Here is a 25,135-nt window from a genome sequence, read left to right on the forward strand (position 1 = left end):
GAACTCGCCGGAGAGGAACGCACAGTGCTACAAAAATAGAAGTGTCACTGATCTATTTACAGTGCGGGTCTAGTCTCACCTTTGCTGCCTGAGAAAGTAGGTTAGATTACGACAACCACAATAATGCCTCGCTATCGGCATGATAAACTGATATGAGCAATCAACATCGCAACATATAGTGTGTCATATTCATGGAACTATTTTCATGAATTTTCGCTTTATTGACACGCCTCAATGTTTCTATACAGTTTCGTAGAGATAAACCGATAAGTATTTAGCGATAGATAAATGTCTTATGTTTAATTTTGTACCGAGTACGGTCGCTCGGTTGCATCACTACCGCGCGGGACCACAAAACACAAACAATCCCCGAAGTGGAACGACCGGGCTCTTTGTTTTGAGTCGTGTTTCAAACAAGATCCGTGACATGTGAAAACGCCGTCAACATGGGCCTCTCGACGAATTGCTGGAAATATCTAGTGTTGACGTTCAATGTTTTATTCGCAGTGAGTAGTTTATCTTTTTAGAATCAACATTTATTAATAATTTTGATTCACCAAATCTTTGAACTTGGTAGTCATAACAACGAAACGAAAACTTGTACAGTATTCTTATAAAGAAGAAAACACAATAAATTTAATTAGGTCTAATTGATAATTGGGATTAATTTTTCAATTAAGCCATGACACGAAAAATTTTAATTACAAGAAGCGAATGAGTGCATTGTGTTTATTCGCCCAATCAAGTAACCGAATGAAATTTAAATTGTTCACAATAGAAAACCTTGAGTTGAGATGGTATTATATCTTAAATGCGAGTGTAAAGGCGATCTTCGAACAACTGCCTTACATTTTAATTTAGTAAGGTTATAATATACTTTGTTAATGTTGTCGACAGATGTCAGCAGTTGTACTGTTTGGAGCTAGCGGCTTTTTGCTATACAGACTTTTCGTGTACCGACACTTTATTGGCGTGAATGTGGAATATCCAGCGATACTTCTTCTCATGATGGCTATTATTACTTGTTCAATAGCATGGATCGGATGGAGAACGGCTATGTCGATGCATCAAATACACGTCATAATAGTAAGTATACTGTTCAAGTTACATGGAAACTGCAATATTAGTTTGGCCATCCAGGTATAGATGGCGATGATTTTTGTCACAATTAGTAACAAAAAATATGGAAAAGTATACAAAGCTACAATAGGTATTCAATTTAAATTCAGACAAAAACTTATAAAAATTGGATTCGTTTTTTTCAATGTTATACTAAGTTTTACGGTTTTTAAGGACCGCTGAATATAAACCTAGTAGTAGTTTTAAAAAATTTTAATGCCTTCAATGTACATTTATATTTTTCAGACTGGCATCCTGTTAGTTTTGGTGGTGGCGATTGAGTTTTCGTGTTTTGTCTGGGCAATGGTCGTGTGGGACAACGTGGAAATTGATGTGAAGACTACCATGACGCAGTATTTTGAAGATACCAAGGGATCTGAACCGAACTCCGCAGAGGCTGTGAGATGGGATAGGTTACAAGTTAAGGTGAATTGATGCTCTTTAATAATGGAAACGAACAAGATTATAGTTTCTTTAAAGCCCAAACTCTGCAACTCTACTTTTTGACACCGACCAGTGATGCTCGCTAGTTACTTTTTAGCCATATCATAGCCTACTTCGCTCCTAATATCTCGAAATTCTGTATAAATCAACCATCATGAAAACAACAATAAGTTGTAGAGTGGAGAGAAATGATAATTATATTGTGTTATTAGAGCCAGTGTAGGTACACTACCATAGAACCATCTGATAGTATTGGGATGAGTGATTACTGATTACCAAACCATTGTTTTTATCAATCTCTTATAGTAAAACAATGCGAAATGTCCATAGGTGCATTTCCACATTTTCATTGAAATAAATAATCAGCTTAATTGTTAGTTAATTAAATATTTCATTTTTATTTAATTTTTATAGTCCTTAGTTAAAATTTACATGGTGTAGTCTATGAATCCGTACAATACTAGCATGGTTATACTTAATGGAAAAAATATCAATATTATTCGTGGAAACCATTTCCTGGCAATGGAAGAGTATAAATATATTTTTATTCGCAACAGTTCCAATGCTGTGGTGTGACGGGTCATCACGACTATTCATCTCTGGGCCACATTCCTTTATCCTGCTGCGGCCAGGGTCCACTTGATGACATCCACAAGCCGTACGCGGCGGAGTGCAGCCAGGTGTTCAAGCGAGGCTGCGGGAAACCTCTCCACGAGTACACCAAACAGCAGCTTCTATTAGTCTCAATGACTGCACTCATCGCGTCCATATTGCAGGTACGGACTTAGCTTTTAGGCTTGTTTTAACTGATCACGCTTAGGGCTGCCATCACCTAAATTGCCGACGCCGGATAAACACGGCAAAAATTCCGGACATTTGGTTGAAATATGGGTTTTCTCCGAACACATCGGAAATAACATAATAAAAACATGGATTTCAGTCGGACACTTTTTAAAAACCTCTGCCGGACGGTCCCGGACGCCCTTCAAACTAGGACAAATCCGAGGAATTCTGGACCGATGGCAGCCCTAATCATGCTTAGTATAAGATTTTTAAATTTTATTTTATTTGATAAAATGGGCGTTATAAAGATTATCCATAGAATCACAACACTAAAAGTACAATAGTCTAAAACAGCAGTTTGAGATGATATATTTTAATCTCTCTGACGAGAATGCTTTCAATCAATAAGGCAGTGCGCTCAACAAACTGGCCCCTTAACCGTATTTTTAGAAGATATTCGTGAATTTTTAACATGGAATATAGAAAAATAATTAAACGTCATATTTTTACTATAATAATTATGTTATCTTTACTTTGGTTTTTTCAAATGTCAAGTTATTCGCAGTTTTTATTTTAAAGGGTACCTTCTTCACTAAATCTATTTAAATACTTGATTTTAAAATTCTTGATGTAGGTAAGTATGATTAACGACCAGTCAAATCTTTGTTTACAATATAGGTAACATATGGAAATACATTGTACATACAACAGCCTAGTTGGCAAAGGAATGGTGTACCGAGATGGAAGTCCACAGGTTTAATACTAACCTTTGACTTTTCGAAGTTATGTTTGCATTGTAAAATTCAGACAATAGCTCCAGTTTTGGTCATAATTTACCAAACTATATCTCAACTCACAAAACATTTAAAATAAGCTGTGATGTCATTTTTAAATTCAGCCATATGATTATAAAAATTTAAAGAGGACAATAATTAATAATTATTATTCAGTAGGTACAACGTGGCATTGTGTGTTGGAGGTCGCGGCCCTGTGGGATCGTTTTAGGCAAAGGTCGATCATGCGCGCGACATTACGCCGCCATTTTGAATTATTGACGACTCCAAGGATCCCCAGTTTAGACTTTTAAAAAAGTATTCGCTTGAACTGTTGTAGTTTTTAAAATTGATGGACCGATTTAAGCTCGTTTCGTAATTTATTAGTATAAATGCTTATTTAAAATAAATAAAACACAAGACTGAAATAAAGTCCCAAAACTAAGCAAGTAATATACACAGATATAACTGTCTGTCTGACATCAATGAAGTATATTTTATTGAAATGTATTATATCCTTTATAGCTAAATGAAGGCAAAGGAATCATTTAGTAAGAGATAATAATTTGTCATTAATATTCACATTGCTGGAGGACATACAATTGCTTTTGCCTCAGAGAAAGAGAGGAATTTACTTACTGAACAAAATGAAATACATCTATGATTTTCTATGAGTCGGTGGTGACCAACCAACCCAATGAAGCTGGTTTATTAAGCCGTTGATAGAATTGCCCAGAGTGTTACTCTACAGTTAGATTCAAATTCAGAAGTCTATATTAATTCTGTTATCTTGGTAATGAATATTGCGTAAATTAAACATCCTACTAAGATGACAAATTAATTATCTGACTCATATGTTAAGGGAATTGAATAAAACTGTAAGTACGAGGAAAATGACACAAAACAAATATTTATTGTCGCCTCACGCACTTTATCTTGTTTGTAAATCCTGGTGTCATTGTTCAAAACAGTTTTTACACAATGTCGCGTCGCTGTTTGAAGTAGATGTAGGACTTCACATGAGCTACTTGCATTTAAGATTTTTTTAGAATGAGTTGGAAATGATTTTACTTTGTTTTTTTTTTGAATGCCTCTAAATACACTTTTGGCACACAGAGGCTATTATCGCGATGATGTTAATTAACTATAAAGGCATCTATACACTAGAACAGATGATATTTTTTATGTAATTATAGAACTTTCTTAATGTGATCTAGGAAAAGAATGTTAGTATGAGAGAATCCTAACTGAGTCTTTTAGTCTCCAGCTCAGACAATAGCGCGGGGCTTTAAAGTGCGATTTTTTTCTAATGCTATTTTTATTAATAGCATGCAGCGTACGTATTGTAGGCGTTATTTTTGTTTAGTGTTTATAAACAGAGGTGATGCCGAGGCTCATTAGTTCTACCGGCGTTTATGCCAAGTCGTTGACTGTGGATATGTTGATCAGTGATCTCACACTCATAGAAAGTTCGAATAAAAATAAAATCTAGCACAAAATGACTATTTGTGTTTGGACCTATTATTATTTCCTACTATTTTTTAAAGTCATTCTGTCTGTGGTTATCGCTTTCTAGTGCTTGGCTCCCTGCCTACTTTTACATATTAAAAAGTAGGAAATGTAAAATAAAAAAATATATATGTAGCTACTTCTTATCAATATGAATCATGACATTTTATCGAAAACAATACAAATAACATTACTCAGTGCAACTTAAGGTTTGGTCCCATATTGCCGGACTGTGTCCGGGTGGCGTGTCGAGTCGGTGTGCTGTGAGTTGTCAACCAATCTTCAATATTTAAACAAAATATCTCTTTTAATGAATACAAATTTATGCTTCATAGTTTCTTCCTCGTCACATAAAAGCTGACGGATTTTATATGTAGGTTTGAGTATTATTACGTTAAGTAACTAAAACTGATAAATTTAAAAACATTCCTAATAATCACGTGGGTATTGTCTTTTGAATATTTACACGTTCCTGACACGGCTCGGACACGTTACGGTCTCCTCTGGGGGAGCGCGTTTAATCATTTCCCGAAATATTTACTGCGAAATCACAGTAATGCGATAATACACACATTGCCTATGCGAATTGTGTGAATTTTGGTACGTATTAGTTTAACAACTATTTTTAGTCTGTGGCAGTTTTTAATGAGGATAATGAGTGAGCTGTTTGTGATGATATGGTTTTGACGTATTATTGAATGCGTAAACAACCAAGTGTATTTGTTCAGGACAATACTTTTGACTTAGAAATTGAGTACTATATGTAAAATAACAATTTGAATCAAATCCTTACACGGGAAATTAGGGATACGGTTTCGTACTACCAAAAATCGAAAAAAGTATTTTTTTTTAAGTTAGGGATTAGGGGTATATTGATAGGAATCCTATGGATACTGGGGTAGTTAACATGAGTCCTCTCTTAGTTGGTAATTGACCCTAGCAGGTCTGAAGATAATTCTTGTCCAGCACGCATTACTACAAATTAATAAGGTCTAGTCGCAAAGACCACTAAGGGCTTATAGCTTACGTTATTAATGTAATAAATTTATTGCTATGAATGAATGAGAAAATCCTTCTAAAATAAAAGCGTTTCTTTAGTTTCCACAAAAACGACTACAATTTAAAACTGTCGCAATATGATTCCATAATATTATTTACGACATAGTTATACAATTTTGAACACTAAAGTTTCCAATAGACCTATAAACACCACATTAGACACAAATCTGCATAACACCAGCGAATTACAGATGTAAACACTTTCACTGCATATAAAGCATCAATAACAAATTTTACAATCTCAAACTAGTACTAACCAGATGTGTAGACCTTCCATGCCTCGTTAAATCTTTTGAAATAGTAAGCGAAAGGGGGCGATTGCATGGTGTTGTGGAGGTCTTCATATGGCCACCAGTGGGCGAGGCATGGCTTTCACAATATTGCATAACCGTCGCCGCGGTTTTGTTACGGTGACCGGTTGGATCGGTTTTGATATTGGTACGTTGGCCAAAGATTACTATTTGCGTTGTTATTTAATCTATGTTTATGGAGTATCTGGGCTATGGATGATTGGTTTTGTTACAGTGAATGTTATTGTTTGAGTCTAAGTCAATGTTTATAACTTACTACAGTTTGCTTACCAGTTAAGCAACCTGCCAATTAACAAGCAAACAAATTACAACTTTAGTTTAACAAGTGCTGCGTGAAAATGCACTTTATTATCGATACAAATGCTTAGTAATTACGCTGCTTTCAATGTCCTTCAGATTGCAACAAATCTTGCGTAGTAACTATTTAAGTTTGTTCGGTGGGATATCTTTTACCGGCTCTTCGGCTTCGGGATAAATAAAATAACAAACTTCATGAAATAGGTGCACGGGGTGTACAGAGATTGTCCGTTTATTGTCGAGTGTGATACATTATTGTGAATCTGGGAGAGTTTTTACGCGGCTTCATAAATTAAATTAAGACTAGCAAGTACTTGCAGCAATATATTGCTCAAGAGCTTCCGGATTCGTTTACCTTAGCGACTCACCGCAAGCTACAAAATTTGCATAAACAGTTTGCTATGCTTGGTCACTTATATGATAAAAGTCACTTGCAGAAAATAATTTCTACAAGTTTTCTTGCTAATCTAAAACTAGCTTTAGATACATCACTTTAAGAATGTTTTCTTTATCCTATCATTTTCACAATCCGTTAGGAGCCTGTTATGCAGTAGAGAATTCATACTAGTGGTAGGATATATTTTATATACGCACGGAGAGCGACCACCGTAAACAAGGTGTTAAAACCCACCACAGTGGACCACGTAAGTGTGTCGCGTTCCGGGATTAGCCTGTGTATATCCAGTTCCAACAGGCCGGCATAATTGTGTCGACTGCCAAGGGGTAATCATCTCTCGTCACTCCACTTATCATTAGGTACAGAAGGTTCACTTTGCCGTCCACGTATAAAAACAAATATTTATTTTAAATTGGAGGAAGTGTAAATTTGAGAGCGAAATAAATACGTCTGAGTGCTATTTGTATCGTCTAGCAAATTGTCTTGGTCTTGATTGCGTCGGAGATATGATGTCACTTATATTAATCTGAATAAGACAACGGCCGGACTAAACAAGGACCTTGGTTTTAAAACAACCTGTACTTGGTAGAATTAGGAGTGAGTTTGAGTTGGTATAGCAACGGTGTATTTGTTCGTCCGTATTCATAGACGTTTTTTATCTATATTGAGATACAACAATATTAGCCAGTCTCAACGGCCCTATGTCTACGCACTGCGAAGGCTGCCATGCTGTCAGCACTGAGAAACAGACTTGTTATCACAGCTTTGCTCCCTCCTTAGATAAAAAACGTCTATGAATAAGGGGGAATAACTATACATATTATAAAACAAAGTCCCCAAAAGCTGCCTGTTAATGTGATCGATTTTTGTACGGTTTTACTAAAATTCTTGAGGAAGGTTTAGGGTAATAATTTCATAAGGGTTTTGTGTAAATTGACTGAAATATAACAATTACTGTTGAAGAGGTTGCATGGTTGTAAAAATCTAGTGTGTCGGGATTTACGCGAACAAAACTTTGTGACTCACTGATTTCCACGCGGGCGAAGTCGCGGGCACGGCTAGTAACTGGATATTATATAATTCGGAGGTTGCAATCGTGTTATAAAGACTACTATTCAGGATCGCCACGTAAAAATGTAATTTTAAGAATATCATTGTAGGCATTATTTTATTTTTATATTGCATAAGCATCCTCCGGACTTGCGGTAAAACCGGCAATGTTCGGAAATTATAAATGGGATTATAAAAAAACCGGAGAAGTGCGAGTTGAACTCGTGCACCGAGGATTCCGTAAACTTGTAGTTAAGGTAAATTGTTTTTTTATTATTAGAATACATATTTACTGTTGTCAGATTTTTTCTTTACAGCTCCTATAAGACTACTTGCTAAATGTCATGATTCTAGAACAAGAGGGAACCTACACGTTTCGATTCCCTTGTGAAATCGAAATCAGAATGCTGAATAGTACCTATTACAGTTTAAAGTAAGCTAGCGTTAGTTATTGCACGCGTGTCTGTATGGTTTACTGTTGTTATTAATCCTTCTGTTATTGTAATTATAATTATCTATCCCCCCCCCCCTTTTACCCTGTCTTATCCTTTCACTCATTTTGTATTATGTGCGTACTGTGACGACTCTTGATTGAAACAACATTTTGATTTTTCTTTGAAACTTTGTATTAATAATGTATCGATGTATGTTGTGAGTTGTTCCTTTTAATAAATAAATAAAATAAATCACAAAATATGCGACATACACGGTCATATCTTTTTATCCTTTTATATATTTGATTTCTTTACAGCTGAAAGAGGCCATAAAGCCGAGTATTTAATACAAACTTCATCTTAATACCTGTATGCGTTTTTGAGAAAGGAGTCTTGACAAACAAAAAAAAATATTTTAAAGGGTTTCTTTTGAAATACGGATCTCTAAAAACAAAACACTTACATTGTTACTAGTTCTTACTAATATAATAAGAGAAACACAATGAAATAAACAACAGCCTTTATCGAACAACGTTGCTTTACAACAGTATCACGCTGGGGAAACACAAATTTATCGATATAACAATGCTAATTAAAAAATAATCGATTTAAAACGATTTTAACACATTTATTAACGTGTTTTAATGAAGAAACTTAGACCTACTTTTCTCGTGAACACTTCATCAACGTTTTAATGAAGTACCTAATACCTTCTTTTTTGTGGAACACTACAATGCTACAAATAGTAAACGTCCCGTGTTTCATTCATCTTTTATAAATTAAGTTTTTTTTAGCCAAGAATACATTCATCTTACTATAATGTTACATTGTTTTGAATAGATCCTTATTGAAACAACGGCATCCATTGAATCTTTGTTATTTAATTTGTATAAAACTAAGAACAGTCTATTGATATATTCGTAGAAAACATACAGCATACAGACGCCCATTTATTACCGTAAAATATAAGAAGGAACATCCGGTTTTGATACATAAACATGACCACAGTAGCGTCAATTGAAGCCGTCTTTAGTAACGCGACCCCTTTGCCCTATATTTAGCGTGCATTGGTCCTTTACAAATTCTGATACCTACTTGTATTTAAATAGGAATACAACTGAATAGTACGCAGTTTTAACCGTGGCCTAGTGCGGACTGACAGATTCCATATTCAAAATTGTGGCGAACTGCAGTTACGGGATACGTTCCAGTAAACCAGGCAGTCCTAAACTAGGCTCAATTATTAAATGCGCACTATACTTAGTTAAGATAAATTAAAATACTAATATATATGTACATGGTAATCGTCAAACGACCTTGAGTATTTGTGGCATTCATTTACAGCGCACAAATTATGGCGGGAATATGTAATGAACTACGAACAATTTATTTAATAAATAAATAGGTCTTTACGATTCTGGCATACTTCTCTCGCTTCCTCCACCTCCATCAATCTTTTCATGCATTCCCGCCGGTTCAGGGCACTTTTGACCTGGCCTTTACTAAGAATGACATTATCTACATTCCAAGGTTTGGTGCGGTCGACCCCTACCAGATCTTCCATCCACATTCGCCTTATAAATCCTCTTTGTTAGTCTCTTATCATCCATCCTCTCTAAATGCATCATCATCGTCACATAATGTTTTATTTTCTAATATATAATATGCTAACGATTGTAGAAAGGCATCTTGTCTACGGCCCCTGTCGCTTATACGCTGATGCGAAACGCGCGAATAAATGACGTCACTGCACGCGTAATATTTACACTTTAAATCTGTTCCGGTTATGCGTATTAATCACACACTGTTCCCCTTTCTTATTCCTTATTTCCTTCATGGTTGGTAATGCATTCATAATTGTTCTGGCATTGTGCCTACTGTAATATTGCGCTGATCTTTTTGGATCTGTGGGTGATTATGGGCAGTTGAGAGTAATTTCCAAAAATTAAATATATGTAAATATTATATGGCCCGTTGTTTGTCGGTTTTATTTTTAACATATCTGTCACAACCATCATCCTGTGAAAATAACCCATTAAAGTTCAAAAGTTAAATTGTCTTTAAAAGTCTAACAGATAGGCTTAAGAGTATAGCAGGGAAGGAGAGGACGGATATTTTAAGCGTGACGAAATGCTGTTATTTTTTTTTCTCAAATTAATATGAATGTAAATTTAGTTGATTTTTTATATTTGACATGTTATCAAGATTCCGTTATTTTTTTTTCAAATCATTAATTAATTTTTATATTGAATCTGTTACAATTTTACTCAGCTGCCATAAATAAGATTCCATTTATTTGTTTTGCCTTAAGACTTGGCCTTCACACTTCCTCGAGATCAACGGAACCCTTGAAGGAGCGATTAGACGCGTGCCATTCGCACATAAGCGATATATCTACTCCTAGCCTTGCTCTGGATTAGTTCGGTTACGCATGGCGTCATCGGGCGTGGTTCGAGATGTCTCGAACGGTGCGTTACTGTACGTATCTGGATTCAGTCTAGTTTGTGTTAGGGGCCGTTCAAGTATTACGTAACGCAATTTTTGAAGATTTTTGAGCCCCCCCCCCCGTGTAACGCGCCGTAACGTATTTCTGTACGCCCCACCCTCCAAAAGTTATGTAACTCTAAAGTTAAATTTTTTTCTTATATTCACAATTATTTTACGCAAAATACCGAAAAGTCGCTAAGATACCTTTTTTATTGTTTTAAAAACAAAAAAAAACAATGTTACATAACGCTTTGTACGAAAGCCCCTGTAACGCATCGTAACATTTTACAAGATCCCTCTCCCCCCAAATTGAAATGAAATGAAATGATTTATTTGAATCTGTAAAATGTTATACATTATTTAGATTCCGTCAATATTAACTCTACCACCAGTTCGGAAAGCAGTTCTCACCAGAGAAGAAAGGGCAAGAAACTCTGGTGTTGCTCTTTCAATCAGTTTAGGGTAAAGACTACAGTACATGATAAAGTGAGAAGAGAAAAAAAGTTTAGAGTAGCAAAAAAAGTTAAAGTGAGAAGAGAAAAAAAGTTTACGGTAGTAAAAAAAGTTAAAGTGAGAAGAGAAAAAAAGTTAAAATTGCATTACATAATACTTGAACAGCCACTTAGAGAGTTTATGATTATCAAGCAAATTTGTAGAAGTTGACTAAGCAATAAATAATTACCATGTAAACAATTACGGCAAGGTGACTTCTGAATGTTCTCATAGTTGCATTGTATTGCGGCGAGTCGTATGAGTCAATACATCTGCAAGTTCTTGCGCGATATTGTAATTATGCAAGAACTTGCAAGTCTAAGCAAACCTTTAAGATTTAGTTACATTTTTAATTTCTTTGTGCGTCAAATAACTAATGGATACAATTTGGGGTTAGTGTTGCAGCTTTTTCAAGTGTAGACAGAATTTGGCAAATTTTTTATATGACTCAAATGCCTCTGATAGAAAAAATCATAAGCTTTGGTTATTACTTGTAAAGTAATGTATCTTGATGATTCTATATAACGTGGTGAATGGTCGACGATGTATGGACCATCGGAGGAATGGCCAGAGGTACAGTTAAGACTTCCAAGGTTCAATGAACTTTTTTCTTGCGCTACATCATCATTTATTGAATACAGTAGTGGTTTCCCGCCAATAATAATATAGATTATATAAATAAAACTATTTACTTTTATCAAATAGTTATGATTAATCCAATAACACGTGTTTCTTTTTATATATCCCTACTATTTATAACGTGCTGTTATTGTCAAATGAAATATTTCAGTTTGTAATATATAACAGTGTTAATTCATGACATTTTTAACACTCTCGACAGTCGTTCGCGGCCACAGAATTTCGTGCTCAATTTAGCGATTTTGATCCAGGGTCGTGGCCAAACATAAAAACCTTCTGCTGAATGTAATTTTCACTAACTTTGTTTCTGTGTTTAAAACGCCAAGGTCTTTGCGGCCAACGCATTTTTCTAGTTTAAATTATACTTAAGTAATGTAATTTGTGGTAGTATTGACCTTTTTAGATGCGATGATAGTTTCAATCTATAAATACTAGTCGTCCATTGGCCGCAATTCGACCGTCAAGTTTAATACATTGGTCACACATATACTTTTTATTCTACACTCCATTATATGAACTAATTATACCAAATCTTTCTCGGCGCGCGCGCAATGCACTTAAACGGAGTACAAAGTGTTTTCTTCACGTATTAATGCATAGATATTTGCCTAGATAGGAAAAAAACAGCAAACTGATATTTCATATCGCTTTTTTCCGACGACGGTAAGTTTTGATAATTCACAACCAATGTAATAGTGTTTAAAATTCCATCGCCTATGTGACATTGAAACTCGTTCGTCTGATACGAAAATTGTTCCCTGGTGTGGAATAGAGGATGTCGCGTAATGAACCGCTCATTAAACGCAATGCATGCGCGTGGGGAGCTCACTGAGCCCAGAAAATCTTTTATCAGATGAATTTAAACTCAAACTATACCTGTCAGAGTTCAAAATAACTTGGCATTAAGTCTTATCTGTACGCGAATCTTACAAAATTGTTAGATAACTTTTAGTGTGGTATGTATTTCTATTTTGTTACTAAAATTCTTCTTTAAGCCACTTTTTGTAAATAATAAGAGGAAGGAGATGAACAGTCGCTTTCCAATCAACTGATACACATATAGAAGTCAAGCCATTATTATTCTTTTAACAGAATTATTTTTTATAAGTTCTTCAAACATAACACATAAATCAATTACTTCTTAATATAAAAATAAAATACGGTATAGAATAATGTGCATCTTACATCTAAGGAGACAGCATGCTGCATATCTTGTTGATCATAACATCTGGACCTTGATTGCCAATGTATTGTCATTTTACTGTGTCAGGGAAAAACAAAACTTGGAATTGACAACATTTTAAAATGTAAACGTGCCTAAAACAAAAATACCGTTTCTTAATTTTTCCACTCTGAGTTCGATTATGAATTTTTAATATTTTTTTAATACTTAATTTCGAAGAAAAAAATTAAAAACCGAAAAATGCTTGATGACGTCACATATACGGTTGAATGAAATAGTTCCTCGGTCCACCTTACTATTTATTTTAAAAAACTAAGACACCGTCATTTGTCAACGTCAAATGTCAATATTACAATAGATACGTCACAACTGTTACTTCAAAGCAATGACTAAATATAAAGAGGACAGGCCTCAAAAGTTAGCTATATGAATAAGTTATATTTATGTCAGGGAAATCGACGCAGAATTGTCAATATATATGTCTATCTCTTTTACTCAAAGCTTATTTGGAACGCAACAAAAAAAGACAAAAATAATTGCTTTCTTCGCATATGGGACTATTTCGTTTACTTCAACACACTGGGACCGCCTTGCGGCAGAAACGCCATTTATTGCAGGCCAGTCAGCAAGTACATGTAGTGTCAGACGATGTAAACAAATCTTCATAAATACTGAATTTAAAGTAATATAATCATATTCTCAATTGTTCAGTGTGTTTATTAGTGTATTTGTTAAGTTTCGAAAATGACTCAGTGTTGTGTGAAAGGATGCAAATCGAATTCACGCAAGAAAGACCCCGAAATATCTTTTCATAGGTTAGTAACTGTTTTTACCGAGAATTAGCAAATATCTTTGTATATTTACTTTTTGGATTTGTTTTTATCAATTAAAATGATATGTGGATCTGGTTTGTTAAGCTTTGGACCCTTTTAGGCGTGATTTATACACATTAAAATCATTATGTTTGTTTACACACGAGCTTAGGGATGGGTGGATTTGTTTAGAAATTATTGATATCGATATTTTAACAGACGCCCGTTTATCAGTTACGGTTTTTACCTTTGAAAGAATGTTAGAGCATCATCATATCATCAATCATATTGTTGTTATTGCAAATAATTATTATAATTGATTATTTTAACCACCATCTTTACGCTCATTGATTTTAGTTTGCTGAAACATAGTTATGTTTCTCGATCAAAGAGCATAATAATAAAATAAAATAAAACCAACCAAATAATTGCTGACTACGCTATCTTATTCCATTTATCATGTATTAAGTAAATATGTTAATCTGTAACTTAAATTTTTAGCAAGGAATAGTGCAACATACAAATATAGATCAAACACAACTGGATGTTTGTCACAACAGGTACTGCTTTCTTTAATAATTGTTACTTATAAATCAGTTTCAGTTTGTTTGTTTATATTATGGTTTGTTATATTTATATTATGGTAGAACCTAACCCTTTTCGTATTTGATCTTTTTAGGGCTTGTTTGTCTCTCTTTTAATTCTTCGATGTCGATACAAAATTTTCGGTACTAGCATATAACTATTGTAAGGGGCGGAGTCGGCGCCATCTTATGCATTAAATGTGCCGCATGTCACGTGACCATATTACCCATCCTCTATACTCTTTAATCATTGCTTCAAAGAGAGAGAGAGAGAAACAAAAAATCTGTCACTTAACTTCTTTTTTACTGCAAAGCAAAGGTCATTGCGTTTTGAGCCGTATATTTGACGTCATTTGGTGCTTACGTCGTTTTAGAATAAAACAAAATTCAAAGTGAAAATCATGAATGAAAATATCTGAATTTCGAAAAAAGAAAAAATATGGGTCTCATAATTTTAGATCTAGTTTCATAAAATATAAACATTTGGGTATGTTGAAAAAATGAAATGTTGTCGATTAGAAAGACTAAAAATGAATATTCACGTTTAAGAGTTGCCGTAGGTTTCGTACAAAGGATTCCATCTGACCGCAATGGGGTCAATTGTGTGATCTGATCGAAAATTCAGGTAGCCTGTATTTGAACTAGCAAAAGGCGTGCTAGGTCTCGGTAAAAATAAAATGAATGAATAATAATATATACTCCGATGGTTCACGCTTTTGCCATTTAAAAGAAACCAGTTTTTGTTTTCGAAAATGAAAGGTTTTGTACGATTCCGTCAAGTTAAACTTGTTAACCAATACTGCTTCGGTGGCGTTGTTGTATTGCATGCGCGGTACGACACGACTCAGGTCCTGGGTTCAAATTCTGGGCAAAGTGATTATGTGTTTTTCTGCTCAGTATCACACTGGTGTCTAGAATTTGTTCCCCATGGCGATAGGCTCGCCCTCTACCATATTGTGCGCCGGAACACACTTGGTGAAAAGTGGGTGCTCTTGATACACCTATGTCCTACTCCTTCGGGGATTTTTAAGTTTAAATATTATGGGAAAGAAGTGAGCACCATCATTTTTTATTCAGATAACAACACACACTTTACAATTTGTACCTATTATGTTTTAGAGTGGATCACGAAAGATGGGCGCTGGTAAATATATAATTATTGGAATACCGCATTCTGATTCAGTATCACTACGTAGATTTCAATCAGTGTAGTGCAGTATCATGTGTAATCATTAATCAGCCACAACGGTAGGTGATGAAATTCGAAACTTTATGTCATCTCTACACGTTAAGTTTAATTGATTTTGTGTTCTTTGAGTGAAATAAGTAAATCCTTTTTATTTTGTTTTTGTTAAGAAAAAATATGATGGTAAGAACACAAAATTATACAGCAATTATGAAATTTTAAATCTTTTAAACTGATTATGTGACTGTACCTACCGACCATTTTTGGTCGGTCGAAAGATCCAGATTGTGGTACTGTTTCTGGTATATTTATCTTCAGACTAGCTTCCGCCCGCAGCTTCGCCCGCGTGGATTTCGGGTTTCAAAAATGGAGAAGGTGCTCAATTTGTCGGGATGTTTTTTTAATTTATGGTGGTATGCAGGTGGTCCGATTGTCCGGTCAGGGTCTGATGATGGGATCCTGGTGAAATTGAAGGAACTTTTAACCATTAAGGTTGCACACGAAATGACGGAAGCTTAAAAAATGGAGTAACTTCTCCCGTTTTCCCAACATTTTCCATCACTGCTATGCTCCTATTAATTGTAGCGTGATGAAAAGTATACTATAACCAGCTCAGGAGTATGAAAAATAATTGTACCAAGTTAAGTTAAAATCCGTCGAGTAGTTTTTGTTTCTATAACGGTTATACAGACAGACAGACAAAAATTTTACTAATTGCATTTTTGGCATCAGTATCGATCCCTAATCACCCCCAGTTATTTTGGAAATATATTTCATGTACAGAATTGACCTCTCTACAGATTTATTATAAGTATAGATATGCAAAAGTAGCTCAAAAATTGTCCATAACGAAAACATGCATTTTAAAGTAAAACAAAAGAAATAATATCGTGAAGCCAACCAAATAACTAATGATATATTAAATTTTGTGACTGTTCAATTTAGTCGGGTCCGCGATATCACTTTTGTTGAGTTTCAGAACGCGACATTACATTATTATATTCTGTGTTCCAACGCACACTGCTTTGATGTTAGGAACACACCTACATTGCTTAGACAACAGTGAACTTTATACAATAGCAATAAAGCTCAAATTGACTCTACGTATTAGTTAGAAAACGTTTGTATGGGAAATAGAAAAATGCTGTTTTCAGGATTTTCCCGGCAATTATTCGAATTTTTCTCACCTTTTAAACCTTCCCTAGACCTCCACGAATAATTCAAGACCAAGATAAGATAAATCCGTTCAGCCGTTCTCGAGTTTTAGCGAGACTAACGAACAGCAATTCATTTTTATATATATAGATGGGTGACCGGCATTGCGTATAATTTAGTAAAATCCAGTGTACAAGTACTAGCCATTAAAAGACCAGTTGAACATATGTGCAATGGCATGTGACGTGAATCATTCTGCCAGCGCCATTATTTACGAGAGTTATTTTGTAGCTGGCTCTAGGGTCCACTGGAGTTTTGTATTAATTATTTGTTCCAATGGTTGAAAATGCAGTGTAATATAACAGAGTATTTTTGTAATTCTTGAAAATTAGTTCAACAAGTTATTTCTTTTTCTATTTTGGGAATTGAGAACAGGTTTAGTTCATATAAACGTTGCGAAAAGGCTAAATTGGTGATAGCGCCTATAAGCGCTTTGCCAAAAGTCTAGTGTGTGTATAAGCCGCCATTTGTAGGGCTAAAAAAGGTAAGTCTGATTTAAAAAAAAGAATTTGCTGAGTGTTGTACAGTTTTTTCGGCAGACATATAAGGGATTTATTGGATACGTAACTAGGGTAGTAACTTAGTTTTACAAAGGGTAGCCAGTGTAACTACTGGACATAATGGGACTTAACATCTCACGTCTTAGGATGGCGAGCGCAGGGGAATACCAAACAATACTTTATAGTTCAAGGTGTTAGATTGTGTTTCTACTGTTTATAGGCGGTCGTATCGCTTACCATCAGGTGCACGGCAAGCTCGTCTCGTCATTCACAGCAAAAAAAAGCACATCGTTGCAATATTTTACAATTGCAACACGTTCCACGCAGCACTGAGATACAAGGAAATAATACTTAATATTTTCGATACGAACTTTATGAGTAAGCGGCTCCAATTAGAACAAACACCACAAATATATGTTATTGATGTTTCCTAGAAACATACATAGTTCGTTTGAAACAGTTAAACAAACATATCTTAAGTATTACAATATAAAAGGTTCATTGTGGCGGCCTTAAGCCACGTCTACTGTTTTTTTAATTTATGTATGCGGGCACGCCAACATGACTGCACTGCATCTGATTGTAAGTGGAGTGGGGTCCAATGGAATGTCGACTGACGAGAGATGATTATCCCTCGGCAGTCAACACAAATTTGACTATCCGCCCAAGCATGTCATTTCAACTCCTGTAAACCAGGATTGTTAGTGGACAGCATTTACTGGGAGCAGTAAAACAATATGCATATAGGATGTGTACTTAATTTTTAGGAGGGTGCAGGAAGAACTACACAAATCGCCTAGCTTGAGAGCTGAACCCAGGACCAGTATATAAGTAATAATTCCATAGAGGCGCGGTAAACTAAAAACAAAATATTTCTATACACAAATATTGCGCAATAACGTTTGCAAGCAAGTGAGTTTATGAATCACTTTACAAAGAACCGGTTAATGATCATGACCGTGAATGACGTCACGCCGCCATGATGCCAGAGCATCATGGCGGCGTATGGTGTATACTCGGCGGTGCCGAGTATGATGTCAGAGCATATGCATTGAATTTATTGTATTTAAAGATATTTTGTGTTGTGTGCGAAAAGTGACCCATCTGCATCTGATGATAAGCGGTGGGGGACCATAGACTATCTGTTTGGATCGCTTGAATATTTGTTATATCTTACAAGAACCAACAGTTCTAGCTTCAAGACTTTTTCACGCATGCGAAGTCGCGAGCATAAGCTAGTATTAATATGTAAATAAGTATATAATATTGCTCTTTTGTAGATCTCCGCCACTAACGAATGATGTGATTGTGTTGTTTGAAAGATATTAAGGCCCGTGTAATTACTTGAAATTGTGATCTTTACGGACTTGGAAATCATGTGGTATCGAGAATTACTCATCACGTCATTTAATTGTATGAAAAAAATGGTAAAATCCTGACTGTACATCGTGATATGAGTTTTTGTAAATATGTAGGTACTTATTTCTTACGCGAAACTATCATAGGTAGGTAAAATCAAACACAAAAGTAGCTGAACTTACTTTAAACTTCAATACGCTTTTACACAGTAACTGCAATCGATTTTTTTTTCTAAAATAAAGTAAACCCTTTGAAGAAAAAACTATTGTAGATACAGATACAAAAGTTTAAAGGCGATTTGGAATTTTAAATTGATCAGTAACATAGAATTTTAGAAAAATAAATTATCACTGACTGGGAAGCAAAAACAATGAGGTGTATTATACATAGTTGATATTACGTAGCGCACGCAACGGAAATTCCCAAAAGGAAAAAATATACCCGTTTTTGCAACATTATTCATTCCGCTCTTATTGGTCATAGCGTGATGTTATATAGCCTTCTTCGATAAATGGGCTATCCAACACTAAATATTTTTTTTAATTCGAATCAATAGTTCCTGAATTAGCGAATTCAAACAAACAAACCTAATGGTCACACCTGGATGTTATATAGCCTGCTTCGATAAATGGGCTGTTTAACATTAAAAAAAAATTTTCAATTTGGATCAATAGTTGTCGAGACTAGCGCGTTCAAACTCTTCAGCTTGAAATATTATAGTGTGGATTAAAACGCACAAAGTAGTGCATCTAACTGACGTTTGAGCTGGGCACTTATTCTCTATCCCGCACGTTATTATGACAGTGTGTAACAAGCACGTAACACAACGCATTATGTTTAGTACTATAGACATTTGGCGTACGGAATACCATTTCACGCACATTTCTCGAAGACAACATGACACGGCCGCGTTACGCGTTTACACTATCATACAGAATAAGGGCCCTGTAAAGACTTTTCTTGTCCTATCGCCTCACTCGCCTAAGAATACTAAATAACCTCTCTACCAGTCTCAAGAGACTCTGAGGAGTGACTAAGTGGTCATTTGAGTCAGCTACGTGGAGCACGTGCTTCCGTCTGGGTTTTGACCAACGGGGAATAGACAAATTAAAAACTTGAGTGTATTCTTCATGCCTTACTACTTTATGTGAAAGTTTAAGATGCTTTCCGCTTGTTATAAGTGAGCGAATGGAGTGAAATAAAGGATTTGTTTGGCACACATATAAACTATTTTCTACAATATGTAGGTTATGTTTTGGACCGTAAAAGTACACGAGTTTTATTTTGTTTTGATTACATATCCTATTATAATGTTTGGGAGCCATGAATTCGTTAGAATGGGGGAACAATAACTGTTAAGCAAGACTTCGATAAGAATAACGTCGTCATAGAATCGAGGGCGTACTCTCAAGAAATAGTTATTGCAACTATAGACTATAAAGATTTGTGTTTTGCATCTCTACTTACACTCTTGATATTGCACGATGGACTTATGATTTTTCCTGTAGTTAATTTTAACAATAACTTTGGAATGTACCTTTGTTACTCGGAAATCGGAACGTATTGTGTATTCAGTTGCAAGTTCATTGGTGAGGTCATCAATTAGGTCATGTAGATTTGTTTTAATGAAGCCTATATTATTATAGAATTTTATTTAAGGTATTGGAGGTTTTAGACGCATTAGGAGTTGATCAAGTAAGTTTCTTGTCTTACTAATAATTAGTTGGGAAAATTTGTGGAGAAGTTGTTTGTTTGTTAGAAGTAAATTTAAAAACCTATAGCTATAATACGTCTTTGGATACACATTTATAAACTTATTATCGCAATAAAATGCTCAGTAGGAATTTAATTCCAAGAAGGTCTTGAGGTTTGAGCTGCGAGAAAAAAAAACGTACAAATATTTTATATATAACAAAGTAACGACAGTAGCTAGTAGCTACAATAGATATAGGTAGACCTAATAAAATATATACAATATTAGCAGACAGATTGTCTATAACCTTATACACAACGCATGAAGCATCAATCACTTCGTCCTATGACTTCAATGCAACTAAGTTACCAGGCCTCCATTGTTCTTCCAGGAAGAACTCCTACGGTATGAATATTAACACTTATGTCATCTGTCAATATATCATTCCAATACTCGTACAAAAATGGAGTATTGTAGTCATATACATTGATGACGGAATCGTTGTTATTCATCCTGTCGTCGTTTATTGTATGGCTTAGTTTTAAATTGTTTATAGACGCATAGAACTGAACTATATTTTGATTTATTTATTTTTTCATTTTGTTTTATTTGACTCCACTGAACTTGATGGTAATTGAGTGAAGTCCAATAGAATGTGAACTGACGAGAGATGATTACCCCTCGGTAGTTGACACAATTATGCCGGTCTGTTGGAATCGGATATACAAAGGCTGATCCCGGAACACACACAACACTAACTTTGGTGGGTTTTAACACCTTGTGTGCGATGGTCGCTATTCGGGCGAATATATGTCCTACCGCCAGCCAAGTGTTTGATCAAGCAACAGGTGATATAATACCTAGCTTACACATTTAACGTACAAACAAGTCCTATATACTAAATGATATTGCTCACCTAATTATAGGTGAACCCAACCACGTTATATAACTAAGAAAGCAGATAGATACAAAAACTACTCAATAGCAATTGTACCGATAACGATAGTCATGTAGACAAAATTACATCAACCGTGGGGTAAATTGAGAAAATGGTTATGATGTTTTATGCGAGGTTATTTGGCTTTTATTATTTTACCACTATGCAGCTTAGTCCTGCATGATTTGTCGCTTAAACACCAAATGACTGCAAGAATTAATGATGTCAAAATCGAGTGATTGAGATTACAAAATATCGACTCTCTTACTAGATGCATAAAGCAGCAGATGGGCAATGTGGCGTACCTTGGGAGAGGCCTATGTGCAATGAACTGCAATGAGCTGATGATGATGATTATGATTCACCTATGCGAGAACTGCAGTGACTTATCAACAGGCCAACGTATAACCATAAATGAAGTTCCATTAGCTGACATTAACGAGTGATGATCATCAACGTATCACACAAACCACAAATTTTGTAATATTTAAATAAAAGAGATTTTATATGAAACCTATTTCATTATCAGAGACTTGAATCTACGTCATAAATTATGAGCTATTCATATCGGGGCACATACTGCGTCCATTGATTGACCTTTACATTATGGTCTGCTGTATTGCCCACTGACTCATTGGTATTCTTAATAGTTCCTTTTAACCTGTTCTTGTGTGTGGATTCATTCGCTTCAATCATATTTTTTACATTATTATTGGTCTATCTTTCGTCAATTAGCACTCTCTGGGCTCCACTCCACATAGCAGGTGTAGTAGAGTTTCATTCCTATGGAAAATGTGCGTTTGTCAACTGGTTCTATTGCAAATTGTAGTATAATATGGATCTTGGTTATTATTGCTAACTTCATATCAGTTCTCTACTCAACAGAGGTTAACAAACATACAGTTCTACGGGTTATAACGCAGTGCACACAAAAAAGCTATCAAAAGGAATACATTTTCTCCGTCTTTGTAATATTTTTCGTTGATGTTCCGCTTCTATTGGTCATAGCGTGATCTTATAGCCTTATAGCCTTACTCGATAAATAAGCTATCCAACCCTAAAAGAAGTTTTCAATTCAAAGCAGCACTATCCGAGATTAGTGCGCTCAAACAGAGAAACACTTCAGCTTTATATAATAGTATAAAAGTATAGATAAGATGGATGTGCACTATAAGGTCGCCAGTACTAACATAATTTATACATGCCACAATCCGTGTAGGATCTTCAAGGTTGCTTAAGTAGTTACTTGACGGTTAAGTAATAACGCATTGTGCAAACTTTACGTCGCAAAAACAGTGGTCTTTTTCCTTTTACGAGATGTTTCAACATTTTATGTTTTGCTTAAATATTTTCAACATTCACGTACGAACAATATGTTTTAGGTTTTGTTGGGAATGCTTTTATTGCCTAAGGTTTGCTCCCCATTTTATCCTTTTATAAGGTATTCTTAATTTCCACTGAAGATTTACCACTCAGAATGACTCTGGCTTTGAAAAATATGTGTCAAATAAAAATATTAAGGATATATTGTCAATTATCCTCGCTTTAACGGCGAAGGAAAACGTCAAAGAAACCTTCATCTGGGAGTTTCTCATACTTTCGAAGTTAATATGTTTAAAGCAAAATTGTCAATTAATTACAAGTAATTCAAATATGTAAAGGAAATATGAATACATATGCATTTGCTATTTCTATTATAATGACTTCCTAAGAATGTAATTTCAAATACCTGACGATGAAGTATTATATAGTCAGTATTTCAAATACTCATGGCTTCAAAATACATTTTACCACACATTTAGCAGTTTTATTACTGAGTACGTTCTGTAGAATATAAAATTATTCATTCCCCAACATGACGGTACAAATTCTAGACTCCGGACTGATATGAACAAAAAACTCAATATCACTTTGCTCGACCTAGGAATCGAAACCGCGACGCCAGATTAATGTGGTACCACGCGCGTTTTAGAACGCCGCCTGACGCAGTAATTTATTGGGATAATATTATTAGTAACCTTTAACAGCAACGTGTTAGGTTTTTGTAGGATGACGATAATTATGAATAATTCTAGTGAGTAATTAACAGATACTGCCTTGCGTCAAAATGATGAGCCGTCAGCGCATCATTGGCCTTTGTTTTTACTGGACACTGTGACGGAGCATGCGACGCGGAATAATAATTTTAGCCGTGAAGTGAATGTGCATTCAGTTTAATCAAAAATTACTAGGACTGATGATTTCTGTTTACGCGAATGTTAGGCAATGAAATAAAACTATTTTACGAATTTTATATCAAGACTGCTTTAATGGTCGAACGTCGGGAAAAAATAATAATAAAAATAACCGCGATAAAGTCCGTAAAATAGTTTTATTTCAATTACTGGTATTGAATTATAATATTGACTTAAGAGAATGCATTCAATAGTCGCCAAATTTATGATTATTTGAGTTTTCCTGTAAACAGATTCTTTTCATAAGAATTTATAAACCTCCGACGGAAAAAGAGGGGTGTTATAAGTTTAAGATCGCAATCAGTGTGTCTATATGTCTGTGGCATCGTAGCTCTCAATAAAATGGATCGATTTTGATACTTTTTTTTATTATTTGAAAACCGTTATGATCGAGGTCTTTCTTATACTTTCAGACAATAAGATTGGGTGGTGCCAAACTTAATAAGAATATGATATCTGGCTATAAGCGCAAGTCATCTGTGTAAATTTATGCATCTACCTACATAAGTTTCTAGAGTAATTTTATTATTAAGTCAGTCGTGTTTGATGAAAAATGAGAGCACTAAATGTGCCTCTGCCTACCCCTTTGGGGCTAAAGGTTGTGCTCCTCGTATCGTTACCTTCAGGTGGGCCGTCCGTTCGTGTGCCTTTGTATTTAAAAAAATGACATACATTTATGTAGAACTATCTTAATATTTTTCCATATAATTATCAATATACTTATTAACACTTCTAATAACGCTATTGTTATTCGTTGAAGGTTATTCACACGCATCATGTCATTCCTAAGTTATTTTCCGTTAGACAAGAATTTGCACTGTTTTTGTTATACTTCTGCTGTTCTCTATTAAATGTGTTAACGAGTTGTTACAGATGTTAGCGTAATTAACTTAAAAGAATGTCAACTTCATTAGTAATTCTTAACGGGAATTATAAATGACTAGTGTGTGCAAACCCTTACCACTTCACTAATTTCAATGTATACGTCTGCATGTACTCTGTAATAGTTATTTAGTCAGTACATATTGGATTTTTTAATCAGAGGAGCTATTTGAGAGTAGGGATGGCACCAAAAATGCGGGATATTGCGTACCTTACCCGGGAAAATTTAATTGTAGGTGGTCCACCAGTACTAATTGGTTCCAATTAGAGTCCTTGTTTTATTTATTTTTTTGCTCATTCAAAGTAGTAATTTAGACGCGGGACATGCGGGACTGCACAGCCTAAGAGGCTATTAGAGTATAAATTCGGTATTGTTCGGTGTTTTTCTCTTGCTACGTCGAATGACATTTACCGTGAGAGGAAAAGAGACAAAACGTATAACCACAACAGATATACCACGTATTAGTAAGGGCCTTCGTTACTACCTACACAATGTATGTCAGTAGCACTGGTTACTGAGAGTGCGTGCGAGACACTCGTACGCAATTTGCAATCAATGGAGACTTTTTGTCAATCCTTGATCAACGAGGACTTTAATATGTATGGTGAAATTGTCTGCTGGTTATTCTTTAAGTTGCTGTATAGTGTTTGGGTAAACGAAACTACTATTTAATGACGATGGTAGCTTTTGCCCGCGGCACTGTCCTGGGAAAAAAGTTTTTCTGGGATAAATATTATCTTAGGATAAAAGTAGCC

General features: G+C 35.1%; 1 protein-coding gene across 1 annotated transcript in view; it reads left to right on the forward strand.

The window, feature by feature from the left end:
• The first annotated feature begins 7 nt into the window (after window positions 1-7).
• The window catches only part of LOC115450535 (leukocyte surface antigen CD53), a 31,436-nt gene continuing 6,308 nt past the window's right edge, over window positions 8-25,135 (forward strand). The window contains exons 1-4 of the mRNA XM_030178589.2: window positions 8-506; window positions 898-1,086; window positions 1,366-1,545; window positions 2,121-2,339. Of these exons, the coding sequence (XP_030034449.1) occupies window positions 447-506; window positions 898-1,086; window positions 1,366-1,545; window positions 2,121-2,339 (648 nt within the window). The 5' untranslated portion in view covers window positions 8-446. The remainder of the gene's footprint in view (window positions 507-897; window positions 1,087-1,365; window positions 1,546-2,120; window positions 2,340-25,135) is intronic.

The sequence above is a fragment of the Manduca sexta genome, chromosome 17 (assembly GCF_014839805.1).
Source record: "Manduca sexta isolate Smith_Timp_Sample1 chromosome 17, JHU_Msex_v1.0, whole genome shotgun sequence".
NCBI lineage: Eukaryota > Metazoa > Arthropoda > Insecta > Lepidoptera > Sphingidae > Manduca > Manduca sexta.